The sequence below is a fragment of the Macaca nemestrina genome, chromosome 15 (genome assembly GCF_043159975.1).
Source record: "Macaca nemestrina isolate mMacNem1 chromosome 15, mMacNem.hap1, whole genome shotgun sequence".
In the NCBI taxonomy this organism is placed as follows: Eukaryota; Metazoa; Chordata; class Mammalia; order Primates; family Cercopithecidae; genus Macaca; species Macaca nemestrina.
In genome coordinates, this window is record NC_092139.1 from 68,065,489 (window position 1) to 68,080,513 (window position 15,025).

The 15,025-nt window shown below is 40.8% G+C and overlaps 1 protein-coding gene and 1 pseudogene across 1 annotated transcript in view; one reads left to right on the forward strand and one right to left on the reverse strand.

Moving 5' to 3' along the window:
- Window positions 1-9,137: 9,137 nt before the first annotated feature.
- LOC139358921 (cyclin-dependent kinase 2-associated protein 2 pseudogene) lies at window positions 9,138-10,017 on the reverse strand (annotated as a pseudogene).
- A 3,544-nt stretch (window positions 10,018-13,561) lies between these two features.
- Window positions 13,562-15,025, forward strand: part of LOC139358384 (POTE ankyrin domain family member G-like) — a 40,288-nt gene continuing 38,824 nt past the window's right edge. The window contains exon 1 of the mRNA XM_071078919.1: window positions 13,562-14,704. Coding sequence (XP_070935020.1) covers window positions 13,707-14,704 — 998 coding nt within the window. The 5' untranslated portion in view covers window positions 13,562-13,706. The remainder of the gene's footprint in view (window positions 14,705-15,025) is intronic.

Sequence of the window (15,025 nt, forward strand, 5' to 3'; positions counted from 1 at the left end):
TGAGTAATTGAGGCACAAATAGCATAATAATTTATTTAAGTTCACACAATTAATAATTGGCACAGATAAGATTTGAACTCAGACAATCTCACTTCAGAAACTAACTTTATCGTATAAAGTTTTACTGTTTCATCTTTTTTTTAATGTTAAAGTCTAAAACAAGTACGCTTTTTAATGCTGACATTCTTGCTTAGAAATAAAAAATTATTTGAAGTTTTCCGGTCAAAAAATAAGGTATTTCTATACTTCTGCTTTTATTTTTTTGGCAGGACATTTTTACAGTTTTCTGTCATTATAACACATGAACAATATGTTGTAAATAAGATTTCATTTTAATATAACACACATTGTTTTACATTTTAATAACAATTATGTTACATAGATCAGTAAAGGAAAACATACTATTTTTCTGAGACAAAGTCTTGCTGTATTGCCTAGACTGGAGTGCAGTGATGTTATGGTTGACTGCAGCCTAGACCTTCTGGGCTCAAGCAATCCTCCTACTTCAGCCTCCTGAGTAGCTGGGACTACAGGCATGTGCTGCCACATCTGGCTAATTTTTTGTTATTTTATTTTAATTTTTCTAAAAACAGGGTATTCTTATGTTGCCAAAGCTGGTCTTCAACTACTGGGCTCAAGGGATCCTCCCAACTTTGCCGCTGTAACTGCTGCAATTACAAGCATGAGCCACCGTGCCTGGCCCTAAAAAATACTTTTAAAGTTTTTATGAAACTTAATTTCAGGCTACATCTGAAATCTCAAAATTAGTGTGTAAAGTTTATCATATTTTCTGAAAAGTATTTTAGTTTATATTGGCTTTATAAGCAAATATACAAGTTACTTTGTCTAATATTCTTTATAAAAAATGCACTAATGTAATGAGATTAAAATATAATAAACATTAAATAACTTAATAAATTAGTACATAGAAAAGAGTCAAATGACAGTGTATAAAACTTATTTATGCCAAAGAGGAGCTGGAAAAACTGAAATTAATGTCTATTTTTAATTAGAAATTTTTTAAAAAAATTGAAAGTTACCTAATTTAAAAATTACTTTTGGAATGCAAATACATATAATTCATAATCCATATAAATTAATGATTTATTTCAATATTTTAAAAATGGAGCCTTCTATACCAATGGAAAAGAAAAAAACAGGTGTTTTAAGTATATATTTTCATAGTTGTCTCCACCATGACTGATAATTGATTAGCTATAGTTTTTCAATGACTAAAATTAAGATTTATCTGTCTGTATGAATGTTCCATTTCCTTTCCATAGCCTGTTGGAACATGAGTGTTCAAATGTTAACATAGTATTTTATACTTTTTATACTCTTAATCATAATGTCAACCAAAGTTTTGTAAACTGAATATCTGTGATTTGAACTATGGGGACCTGTATATAGTAGAAGGATCTTTAGGAGTAAGTGGTTGATTGTTTTTGGCTGTCCCAGTAACCAACTAAAACCATTATACTTTTGACCACCATTCTCAGTTTTCCTAAGGTGTTCTACCAAAGCAAAAACAAAATCGGAATAAATTTATAATAGAATTACTTCTGAAATAAAATGAGTTGAAAATGTACAGAAAAACAGTAGTACAGTAGCCCTCCTTATCCCAGTTTCACTTTCCACAGTTTTCAATTACCAGTTGTCAACTGCAGTTTGAAATTATTCAATGGAAAATTCCAAGAATAAACAGTTTCTAAGTTGTGAATTGCACACAGTTCTGAATAGCACGATGAGATTTTTATCCCATCCCAGGTGGAACTGAATGTGAATCATCCCTTTGTCCCACAAATGCATGCTGTCTGCGCTTCCTGTGGGTGAATCACTAAGGAGCTAGCTGGGTTATCAGATCAACTGTTGGTATCACAGTGCTTGTGTTCAAGTCACCCTTATTGTATTTCATAAGTGCAAGAGCAGTGATGTGCAGCAATTTGGATATGTCAAAGAGAAGTTGTAAAGTCCTTCCTTAAAGTGAAAAGGTCAAAATTCTCAGTAGGGAAAGAAAAAAATATATATACCCTGAGGTTGCTAAGATCTATAGTACAATAGAAAATGTTAAGAGAGGCCGGGCATGGTGGCTCACACCCACTTACTCCCAGCACTTTGGGAGGCCAAGGAGGGCGGATCATGAGGTCAGGAGATCGAGACCATCCTGGCTAACATGGTGAAACCGCATCTCTACTAAAAGTACAAAAAATTAGCCATGCGTGTTGGCACCCGCCTATAGTCCCAGGTACTCAAGAGACTGAGGCAGGAGATTCACCTGAACCCAGGAGGTGAAGGTTGCAGTGAGCCAAGATCGCACCAGTGCACTCCAGCCTGGGTGACAGAGCAAGATTCCATTTCAAAAAAGAAAGAAAAAAAAAGAAAAAGAAATGTTAAGAGAGAGGGACCATATTCACATAACTTTTATTGGAGTATATTGTTATAATTGGTAAATTTTATATTAAATAATGTTGTTAATCTCTTTCTGTGGCTAATCTATAAACTTTATCATAGGTATGTATAAGAAAAATCATAGTACAGGTATATATTAGCTTTCAGTACTATCCATGGTTTCAGGCATCCACAGAGGGTCTTGGAACATATTCTCCATGGATAAGTGGAGACTACTACTGTCCTGAAATCTTAGAACATATAATCTATTAATAAAACAAAAACAAAAACTGGTTACTGGTGACATAGGGTATATTTTTGGAAAGCAGATATTTACTATATGATAAAAAGTATGGAAGTTCTTCATATAAAGATACTATATTTCCCTCTTCACATATAGGAGCAGGTTTAGAAACTATAATACATCACATTATATATCATACTTTCTATGTATTTGGAGGGTAAGGAAGGAAGTATCTAAATAGTTGCATCACTTTGGATATATTTGCAATACTTGTCATTTAAAATGCTTAAATTCTTTAATGTTTATAAAACTACAATATGAAACTTTCAGCCAAATCTAATATTGTTAATATAAAGACAGAAAAAATATATACACAGACAGACTGCACAGTCCTTGTAAACTATAAATCTAAATTTGTGTCTTAATGATGGCCTTGAGTGTAACATACTTTTTATGGTTGAAAAATAATGTATTCCTAACATATCCTTGCTACATAAATGATTAATCTAGGAAGAAATAAAGGAATAGAGAGGATTTTTACTAATACAGTTTCTCTTGACCTACCTGTGACAAAGACTTTCCTTTGAGTAAATTTTTAGTAAGGTATTTGAGTCCTTCTTGACTAGTCCTGACCTCAGACTTTTCTCTGTCCTTGTAGAACCCAGTTTGAACAAGAATCTTGCTAAGTCAGTGAAGGAGTTGAAAAGATTCCACCACAAAATATGCTACTCTGGCATATTGACTATTTTCAATGAAAACAAAGCCCCCCCCCAAAAAAAAAAAACAAAACCAAAAAAACAAACAAACAAAAAAAACAAGCAAACAAAAAAACTCAAGGCAGGTTCAAGATCACTCTTACTTTAACTCTGTTTTTTTTTTTTAAAACAAGAGATGAAATTACCATGTGTAATACATATTCTCTATACCAAAAGTAGTAGCGTTCTTGCCATTAATGATTGGAAGGTAAAGCTGAGGAAAATCTGCACAAATAAATCTTGTTAAACTAACCTTTTTCTTCCTAGTCACTTCTCTAACCAATAAATTACTGTAACCCAAGCCCCTTGGACTCACCACATTTCACAACCACTCATGTTTAATTCAATAAATAACGAGGTGGACTCTTAACCGCCTCTTTGGGTCTTCATTTCCTCATAAAGGCTTTTATGCTGAGTAAGATATATACAGTTGACCCTTGAATAATGCGGATATTAGGGGCATTGACACTCCACACAGTTCAGAATACATGCATAACTTTTGATTCCCCCAAAATTAACTACTAATAGCCTACTGCTGACTGGAAACCTTACTGATAACATAAATAGGCAATTAACACATACACACATACTTCATACATTGTATGCATTATATACTGTGTATATAATCAAGTGGCCAGTGGTAAAGAAAGTTGGTGAAACTAACGAACGACATTTTAGATTAAAAATGACTTTTATGTAACCCAATTATTCTTACCCTATGCTCACAAAGTTGAGTTTAAGGTAGTTCGATGCAGATGGTCACTCCATTCCAAAGCCTGGGTCCAAATACCCTGTTTCCAGGAGGAGCCAGCGTTCTTCAGAAGGTGGCAAGAGCATTGCAAATACTGAGGAAAACTTTTTTTGCAGTGTCTTTTTTCATCATTCCATATTTTGCTCTTTATAATTGCAACTTCTCTCCTTATACATGTCTCTTTTGAGACTTCTCACTTCTCTAAGGTGCTATTTTCCCTCCTCATCTATTTTTTTATATGTAGCATATCCCTCCTTATTGTGCTGAAAAGGCTTCAGACTTGCTGTTCTTGCCAGGAAACATTTCTGCAGTGCGTATGGGAGTGGAACGACTTACAGAGTGTCAGGGCAAGTCCTTACATTTGTTTTATGCTTAGGACACAACACAGAAGATAATTTTCTAAGTTAAAGATTGTATGATTTTGTCTTGACTTCAGAAACTGGTCATACTTTTTACTTTAGTTTCTAAGAACCTCAGAGCTGAGCTTGAAACAACTTGAATAATTCCAATGAGACATTTGTTATTTAACCTTTTTAAAAAATACTTCTCTAATTTAAATCATATTATTATTGCTCTAAATTTGCCAGGTTCATTTTAGAGTTTTATAAACTGTTTTAAAACTAGTTTATGGCCAGGAGCGGTGGCTCACACCTGTAATCCCAGCACTTCGGGAGGCCGAGGTGGGAGGATCACGAGATCAGATCAAGACCATCCTGGCTAACACGGTGAAACCCTGTCTCTACTAAAAATTACAAACAATTAGCAGGGCGTGGTGGCAGGCGCCTGTGGTCCCAGCAACTCAGGAGGCTGAGGCAGGATAATGGTGTGAACACCAGAGGCAGAGCCTGCAGTGAGCCGAGATGCGCCACTGCACTCCAGCCTGGGCAAGATCCAGACTCCATCTCAATAAATAAATAAATAAATAAACAAACTAGTTTACATTAAGTTGGAATAAAGTTAACCAAATTAATACAAACATGTTTTATTGCACTTCTCTTTATTCACAGATATGGCCTTTTTTCTTTTATTTACTAATGAAATGTTTGTGACAACCCAGGTGAAACAAGTCTATTGGTACCATTTAATAAACAGCCTGTGCTCACTTTGTGTCTTGGTTTCACATTTTGGTAATCCTCACAATTTTTTAAATATTTCATTATTATTATATTTGTTATGGTGATCTTTGATCAGTGATCATTAATGTTATGGGAGGCGGAGTTTGCTGTGAGCAGAGATCACTCCATTGCACTCCAACCTGGGCAACAGAGTGAGACTCCATCTCAAAAAAAAAAAAAAAAGTTTTTATATGTAGGGTACAAAATAATATCTGACCTTAAGGTGTGTGCAAAGTTTTCTGAATTAATTAAGACTTAAATATTAACACGAGTGATTGTTTTTGTTACAATCACCAGGTTCGATACTTTCCCCAGAAGAAAGCATATACAAAATTTTCACATAATTTAAAAACATCCACAGATATGTAGCTATGGATTCAGTTTATGAATCAATAATTCAGCTCTTCAGAAGTAAAAGATGACATGAGAAAATATCTGATATTGAGGTGGCAAGGAATAATAATGTTGAATTGTACCTTGTTAAAAACTGCAGACAGTTGTGGCTGTCTAAGTAAGACATTGTGTGTTACTGAGATGCATCCATGTGCCAAGTGAGAAGACTTGTAAGAATCCATTTGGGAATAATGAGAACATAAGCATTCCCTTCCCTACATCCACTACTCCCCTCCTGCCATTTGAATGTTGTGAATTTACCAAACATGGTGATTTAGGTCACTTTTATTATTTCAGAAATTCCAGATACTTTACTACTCATATTAAATAGGCCTCGAAGGGACGTTTGCCATTAATTAATGTCTAATACGAAGAAAAGACAAATGTATGTGATCTGTAGTAAATAGTAATAATACAATCTGAATAATACATTTAAAATTTTACTCCACTTTCCAAGTAATAAAGCATTGATTCTAAATATATTCTCTATTTGTCAAAACAAATAGAAATTATTTAGTGTTTCATTTAGAAAAGAAATTAATTAATGATGTCTCTAAGTTAATTTTTTACTTCTTTCCCCCATATCATTTTTGTATTATATAAGAGAGCTTATTTTTCTACTGTATCTTGGAATTAATTAGCAAAACATAAAGTATGATATTTAACCCATGGCTACCACATTTTATTCAGTGTATTTAGTAGGTTCTTATATATCTGGAAAAGAAAACTTAAGATATAAACATAACCAAACTAGAATAACATCTTTTTTTCTTCTATTTACTTTACTTCTTGAATCCAATGATATAATATGGCTTCCTCTACCTCTGAGAATACACTTAAAACTACAGAAGCAAATTAACATTCTCCCGATTCACAGGTAGTGCAATATTGAAGATTTCATCTCGTTGAACACATGTTGGATCAAATTTACAATACTAAAGCGCTCTTCTAAATACTGCAGTGTGTAGATGGAAGACAAGCTAGTCAGGTGGCAGAGTGAACATCATGCTGGTAGGCCTTTTCAAGCTGTCACTTGCAAGATGTTTGACTGCTGAGAATGTTAGCCATAATTAATCACAGAGATAGGAGGCTGCAAATGGGCGAGGTAATATCCAATCCCTGGAATGAACACTAGTCATGGTAAAAGATAATAGATGTGGCCACATTGCTTTGAGAAAATTTAGAGAATATTTTGGGTCACACGGATACATTTCTGCCTTATTTGTGAAACGTATTCAATGAAGTTACATCACACATGTAGACTTCCAGATCCTCTGTCTAACCTACTTTCCTTGGCTTTGTGGGAGAACACATATTCTAATGAAGCTCATTTTAAGGCAAATACTTTTTGAAAATACAAAACTGATAGATATATGTATGCAGGATTCCTTCTTATATGTTTTTTATAAACAGTGAGGTTGTATTTCTCCTTCAGTGTTTAATGTGTTTCATCACATAATGTCCTAGAAGTTTTATCAAATTTTTCTCTCCAGCTTTTGAAGGTGTGTGAGAGCGGAAAAAATGCAGTCTGCTGCTTCACTAATAAAACTAGGACAAAGGCCATTCCGACTGAAATATGTGAAACACTCACTTTTATTCATTTCAAGCATTTTAAACCTCTAAATTTGGACTTGAATAAAGACATTTCATAGAAAAACAATTATTTTTTATTTATTTTTTAATCTTGATAACTTTTAATAGTTTACAGCCACAGTGGCAGCTTTTATATGTGTACATGCATTTAAATACAGTTTCATACCATAAATAGCCATGTGGAAAAATATCTGCCTCTAGGCAAAAAACAAAAAAAAATTCTTTGCCACTACATAAATACCTTTAAGTAATACTGAAAATAGACGTGAGGTAATTTTTTTATCTAAAGTGACCGTAGCCTATATTAAGACATATTCACTGTAACAATTCAAGTTTTAAAATCCTTGTTTTATAACTCGAAAATGTGTCTTTTTTGAAAAACATCTTTACATTTATCACTATTGTACATTTATTTGGTAGGAAACAGGGGTGTTTAATGGCTTGCAACAGGGATGTTTGATGTCTTGCAACGATAAAATGATCATATTCAATAGAAAATTATCTCACATTCTGCATAACTTCTGAACATTCTATAAGACAATTACAGAAGTGAAAAACCAATTTGTAGATAACTGAATGAGTACTACCATTTAATATATGTGAATAAAGGCATTTCAGAACATTTTAATGTACACTACACTTTCCGATAGTAAGATTTTAGGTTGAAATAAGATTATACTTTAAAAAGTTGACCATTTTGAAAAAATCATATCACTGTTGGCAATGCCATTTTCATACTTGAGATGCTAGTCCAACATATTGCTTATCCATTTGATTCTGTTTGATTTTATTGTTATTACATTCATGATAATGCTAAAATACACACACACACAATTACTTGGGGGGTTTTTTGTTTTGTTTTGTTTTTAATAAAAAGCCCAAAGAAAAATGCTGACAACGTTCAGTTGAAATTTTGAAACTGGGTTTTATAATTCTGCCCACACAGCAAAAGCTGAAATGGTCTATGAAGATGTAGTTTTTGAACTAATGAAGCAAGTAGTAAAACTGACAAAACCAAGTGAAAATTATACAAGGAAACACTATAATAAGTTAACAAATGAATTATATATAATACAGTTTTTCTTCATGTTGACAAGATGTCATTTAATCCTTTCTAATATTTTCCCTTCTCTTATAAATAAATAAGCTTATTTGTTAATACTTTGTCTAACTCTAACTTTTATTCTGTTACCAATGTCAGTAATACTTTATTTTTCATTATTTCTCTTATAAAGTGACTTCTGAACTTGCTAGTTTGTTTAAACTATCACAAGGTCAGAAAACCAAACACTGCATGTTCTCACTCACAGGTGGGAATTAAACAATGAGAACACTTGGACACAGGGCGGGGAACATCACACACAGGGGCCTGTCATGGGGTGGGGGGCGTGAGGAGGGATAGCATTAGGAGAAATACCTAATGTAAATGAGGAGTTAATGGGTGCAGCAAACTAACAGGGCACATGTATACATATGTAACAAACCTGCACGTTGTACACATGTACCCTAGAACTTAAAGTATACTAAAAATAAATACGTAAATAAAATAAAAAAATAAATACAAACATATTAATCATAAGTAAATGAAATATCTGATTATCTCATTATGTCTGGTAGTAATGTCATCTAAATATTTAAATATTCATCGATATATTCCTTTGCTAAATTTTCTTTTATTTCTCTTTTATATTAAACTTTTTTTAGAGAGCACAACTCCAAATCATCTTTTATTAATGTAGAAAGGTCATATTTAGCAAAAGACACAAGGCAGGGAAGTGTCAGGCCTGAGGCCTGAGACGTGCTGAGGGAGAAGGAGGCTGGGGGCACGTGGGAAAAGTGCTGGGAAGGGCTGAGTGGTGGGGCCCACAGAAAGTTCCAGTGGGCAACACTGTGGGTAGGTCATGGGTGGGACTCAGGGGACCTCGCTGCTAACTCTTGTTGCTTTGGCGGAGTGGGGTGGGGGGAAGGGAGGATCGTTAGTGCTGCCACCTGCAGTGAGAGCCACCCCTTGGTTCCTGAGGGCACCATCAAGGGACACAGGACCCAGGAAGCCCAGGATGGTTAGTGCAACTAGGGATGAGGGCCAGGGAGAAGCAGGTGCTCTGGAGTGGCCGGGAAAAGTCCAGACACAGAGGCTTAGGAGCTTCCTGTTAAGTGTGTGGGTTCCGCTCTGTCTCCGCCAGGCACTCTGACTAGGGATGGATGATCCCTCTCTTCAGGCGCTCCGTGGTGCTCTTGCTGCCAGCGAAGGTGGTCCGGATCCCTTTGCCCATCTCCCCTGTGACCGACAGCAGTTCCGTGTGGGTGCTCTGGCAGCCCTGGGCGCCAGGTGGTTTCATGGCCTGCACGCAGCCCATGGAAGGCGGTCCAAAGTCGTTAAACAGCGGTCTGAAAGGGACAGCGGCTCCTGGCACTGAACCCGACGGCGACAGGACGCTTCCTGTAGGGACTGGGGTGCCCGGCCCAGGGGTGCTGGAGCCGGGGGTGCTGCTGGGGGCAGGCATGATGGATCTGTAGAACATCCTCAACTTCTGGGCACTGCGGAGCCAGCAGGCCGCTCCTCGGGGGTTGGCTGCCTGGCCGCTCAGCCGAGATCTGATTTGCAAGCTGGCTGCACACCCCGTACTAAATCTATGTTAAATTTTTTAACTGCCGTTTTTATTAATCTAAATACAGTTCAGATATTCTCGATGAAAATTTCACATTTGAGTTGAGACGTACTAAAATGTAAAATACACAATGGATTTCAAAGATTTCATAAGAAAAAAGAATGCAAACTATCTCTAGTAATTTTTACATTGATTACATGATGCCACAGTATTTTGGATTTATTGAGTTAAAATATGCATTATTTTTTTAAGAAATCTATGCTACACTTTTGTTAAAAAAATTTAAATAAACTATGAAATTACTTCTTGGGATAGAAAAGGGGACATTATTAAATATTTACCTAAATTTTTTTCAAAAATGTATCTTTAACAAAAACATTATCAAACAAAACAAAAGTATTTTAATTTTGAATAGGTAAAATAAACTTATTCCTGCTGAAATTCAATCCTGGTATGATTTCTTTTTTACGCATTTGAGGACTCTGTTTATAACCCAGATAAAACATAAAGCTTATGAAACTCCTCTGAGAATGTCGAACACAAATTACCTGTATAGATATCAGGGTGCAGATGATACTGAGGCCGGGCTGGCTGAAGAAGAGCAGGATGAAGATGCTGTACTGGCACAGGGGCTGGCCCCAGGTCACCCGCCCTTCATGTACATGGCGATGGTCACCTGGCTCACCAGCAAAGTGAACAACAGGTCGTTGGTGGCCAGCCGCATACCAGTGTGTAGAAGGCGGTCTCCTTCTGCTCCTCGCGCGACTTGCACAGCAGCACGATGGCCACCAGGTTGCCCACCACCCCGAAAATGGATGGTCCAAGGCTGTCCAGCAGATTGGGCTCCAGGTGAGGGACACATTGACCTGGGAAGGGGTTAACATGACGGTGGCTGGTGGTGTGCAGCCCTGGAGTGTGAAGCTGAGTCTGGGGTGATGGAAGAGAGACAAAGCCTCCATGAGTGAAATGACCACCTGCAGGATGTCAGAGCCGCGCCCAGGAAACGGGATGCTAACATGACAAGAGAGGATCTCAGTCCCACTCTCTGGATTGCAACCACTTACCAACTGCAGCCACCCAAATCTCCAGGCTCGCTCTGCTCCTGCCAGCGGCACACCATTGCTGATCTTAATATGTGTAAACTGAGCCTCACATTCCTCTTCCTCCTCCCTACCCCCCCCCCACACCTATCTCACTACTCTGACAAGAGCCATCTTCAGGGAAAGGTAACTCCCTAGTATTATTCCTGACAGATTCTGAGTTAATAAAATGCTCATGGAAACCCTGGAAGACAATTTGGAGAGTGTTCTCTTTCCTCCCTGGCTCCGCTGGCAGTGCCCCATCTCCACGCCTTCTACCCAATGGCCCAAATCCCATGTCACGTGTAGCGGCCCCAGTGGTGGCCTCTGCACGACCCCCTATGGTCAGCCCTCAGCTGTCTTGGACCAGCCTCCAGTCTGCCTTCACCTCCTCCTGCTCAGCCTGGAAAGTGCCAGGGCTTTGGCTTCTGAGAGCCAGGTCTCAGTGGCTGCGATTTAGGGATCTGAGGTCAGAGTAGCCAGTTTTCAAAAACGTGGGAAACAAGAGGGCCAGCGGGATGGATCTGGAAAGAACAGTGCTGGGTTACTCGTTCGATTTTTTTCCTTCCTTCAAACATGAGTCCCAGCTTTGCTGTGCCCCCCGGTGTAGGCTGTGAGAGGACAGCTTCCAGGTGTGCGCCGCACGCACAGGTGGCAGGAAGCCTGGGTTCCGGCTCTGGCCGCTGTCCGCCCCAGTCGCCAGCAGTGTCAGCAGCTACTGATGTTGGCGGCTGCCGCTCACTGGCATTTATAAAGTACTCCACCCTTGGCTGGGTGCGGAGGCTCAGGCCTGTAATCCCACCACTTTGGGAGGCCAAGGCGGGTGCATCACCTGAGGTCAGGAGTTGGAGACCAGCCTGGCCAATATGGCAAAACCCTGCCTCTACTAAAAATACTAGAATTAGCCGGGTGTGGTGGCGGGTGCTTGTAATCCCAGCTACTGGGGAGGTTTAGGCAGGAGAATCGCTTGAACCCGGGAGGCGAAGGTTACAGTGAGCCGAGATCAGGCCATTGCATTCCACCCTGGGCAAAATGAGCGACACTCTGCCTCAAAAAAACAAAACAAAACGAAACAACAAAAACCCCTGCTCCTCCACCCCCTAGCATCAGAATACAGCAGAACATTTAGGTACCCACAGAACATAAACCAAGATGGTCTGTGTCCTGCATTTTAACAAACATTAGAGTTTTAAAAGAACTGAAATCATGTAGAATGTATCCTCCAGCCAAAATGGCATCCAATTCAAAATAAAAAAGTAAGATAATAGCAAAATCTTAAATACTTGAAAGATAAACAGCACACATTTTAGTTTTGTTGGTTTTTTTCTTTTTTACATTTTTATTTATTTTATTTTAAGTTCTGGGGTACATGTGCAGGATGTGCAGGTTTGTTACACAGGTAAATTTGTGCCATGGTGGTTTGCTATACATATCAACCCATTGCCTTGGCATTAAACCCAGCACGCATTAACTATTTTTCCTGATTCTCTCCCTCTCCCGCCCCCATCCAGGGGCCCCATTGTGTGTTGTTTCCTTCCCTGTGTCCATGTGCTCTCATTGTTCAGGTCCTACTATAAGGGAGAACATTAGGTGTTTCGCTTTCTGTTTCTGCATTAGTTTCCTGAGGATAATGGCTTCCTGTTCCATCCATGTCCCTGCAAAGGACATCATCTCATTCTTGTTTTATGGCTGCATAGTATTCCATGTTGTATGTGTACCACATTTTCTTCATCCAGTCTATCATTGATGGACATTTGGATTGATTCCATGTCTTTGCTATTGTGAATAGCGCTAAACAGCAAGCACACTCCTAAGGGAAACGTCTCAAGGGAAACTATTAAATATATTAAACTGAATAAAAATACGACATATCACACTTGATTCAACACAGGTAAAGCCAGTGCTGGCAGGAAAATGTGTTTCACTAAATGTGTATGACGGAAAAGTAGAAATTTCTCAAATAAAATTTCAGCTATCACATCAAGAAAGTAGAAAATAGTAGCAAAATAAAACCAAAACAAATATAAGAAAGAAGCCCGAGCTCTGAGCGGCAGCCGTGGCCACCGGCAACAGCACCGCCACGAGTGTCTTGCGGGCTTTCCTCAGAGGAGCCTGTCAGCATCCTCCAGTTCCAGGCGCTCTAGCCCCTGTCCTGCTTCAAGAGGCTTTTTCCAACCAGAGGCTTCTCCTCCATAGCCTGAAGGCTCGGCCAATTCCCACGAAGTTTGCCGGGAACGCAAGGCTGTCACTGATATTCGTGGCACCAAGACTTGTGCGCAGGTTGCACACATTGGCCACTGTCTGTGCCACGTGCAATGACGCCGCCTGAGGCGCGCACACCGCACGCGCACCCGCGTAACGGCTTGGCTAGCCTGTAACGGCTAGGCCTGGCTCTGCGTTCCTGGCTTGGCTTGGCGTTCCTCGCTTGGCTCGGCGTTAATCGCTTTGCCCGGTGTTTCTCGCTTGGATTGACGTTTCTTCCATCGCGTTCTTTTGCTGGGCTTGACCTTTTGGCTGCTGGGCTTGGCATTCCCTTGGCTGGGTTGGGTGTTTCCTTTGGGCGGGGCGGGGCGGGGGTTGGCCCTTCCTGGGGGGGGGGGGCGTGGGATCACCCTGGGTGGGCGTGGGCTTTCCCCGGCTGGGTGTGGGTTTTCCCGGGTGGGGTGGGCTGGGCTCCCCTGCTGGGGTTGGCAGGTTTTGGCTGGGATTGACCTTTCTCTTCAAACAGATCGGAAACCCAGAATTTCCTGCTAGTTGGTGAAACTGGTTGGTAGACGCGATGTGCTCGCGACTACCGGCCTCCCCTGGCTGTTCAAAGCAGATGGTGGCTGAGGTTTCTTCAATACCCGCTGCCTCCGCTGTGAAGAAGCCATTTGGTCTCAGGAGCAAGATGGGCAAGTGGTGCCACCACTGCTTCCCCTGCTGCAGGGCGAGCGGCAAGAGCAACGTGGGTGCTTCTGGAGACCAGGACGACTCCGCTATGAAGACACTTAGAAGCAAGATGGCCAAGTGGTGCTGCCACTGCTTCCCCTGCTGCAGGAGGAGCGGCAAGAGCAACGTGGGCACTTCTGGGGACCACCATGCCTCTGCTATGAAGACACTTAGGAGCAAGATGGCCAAGTGGTGCTGCCACTGCTTCCCCCGCTGCAAGGGGCGCGGGGAGAGCAACGTGGAAGCTTGGGAAGACTACGACGACAGCGCCTTCATGGAGCCCAGGTACCACGTCCCCAGCTGCAAGGGGCGCGGGGAGAGCAACGTGGAAGCTTGGGAAGACTACGAGGACAGCGCCTTCATGGAGCCCAGGTACCACGTCTCCAGCTGCAAGGGGCGCGGGGAGAGCAACGTGGAAGCTTGGGAAGACTACGACGACAGCGCCTTCATGGAGCCCAGGTACCACGTCCCCAGCTGCAAGGGGCGCGGGGAGAGCAACGTGGAAGCTTGGGAAGACTACCACGACAGTGCCTTCATGGAGCCCAGGTACCACGTCCCCAGCTGCAAGGGGCGCGGGGAGAGCAACGTGGAAGCTTGGGAAGACGACGATGACAGCGCCTTCATGGAGCCCAGGTACCACGTCCCCAGCTGCAAGGGGCGCGGGGAGAGCAACGTGGAAGCTTGGGAAGACTACGACGACAGCGCCTTCATGGAGCCCAGGTACCACGTCAGTGGAGAAGATCTGGACAAGCTCCACAGAGCTGCCTGGTGGGGTAAAGTCCCCAGAAAGGATCTCATCGTCATGCTCAGGGACACTGACGTGAACAAGACGGACAAACAAAAGAGGTAACCGGGCCTGGGCTGGGAGGAGGCGGGACGTGGGGGGATGATGGGGGCATACCCTCCTGGAGGGATCGGGGTCCTGGCTTTCTGTTCCTCCGCAGGCCCCACACCACCCTGGGTGTGGAAACCTCAGAGAGGTCAGGGCACAGGCCCTTTATGAACAACAACACAGAAACAAAACTTTAGCTGATTTACTATCCGATTATAATTTCCCTTATAGAACACTAATAGACTGTATGAAAGTGACTTAACTCGCAAAATCAAGTCGATGCAGCAGATTATTTTTAATGTACACATTTTAAAACAATGTTCTATACATTATAG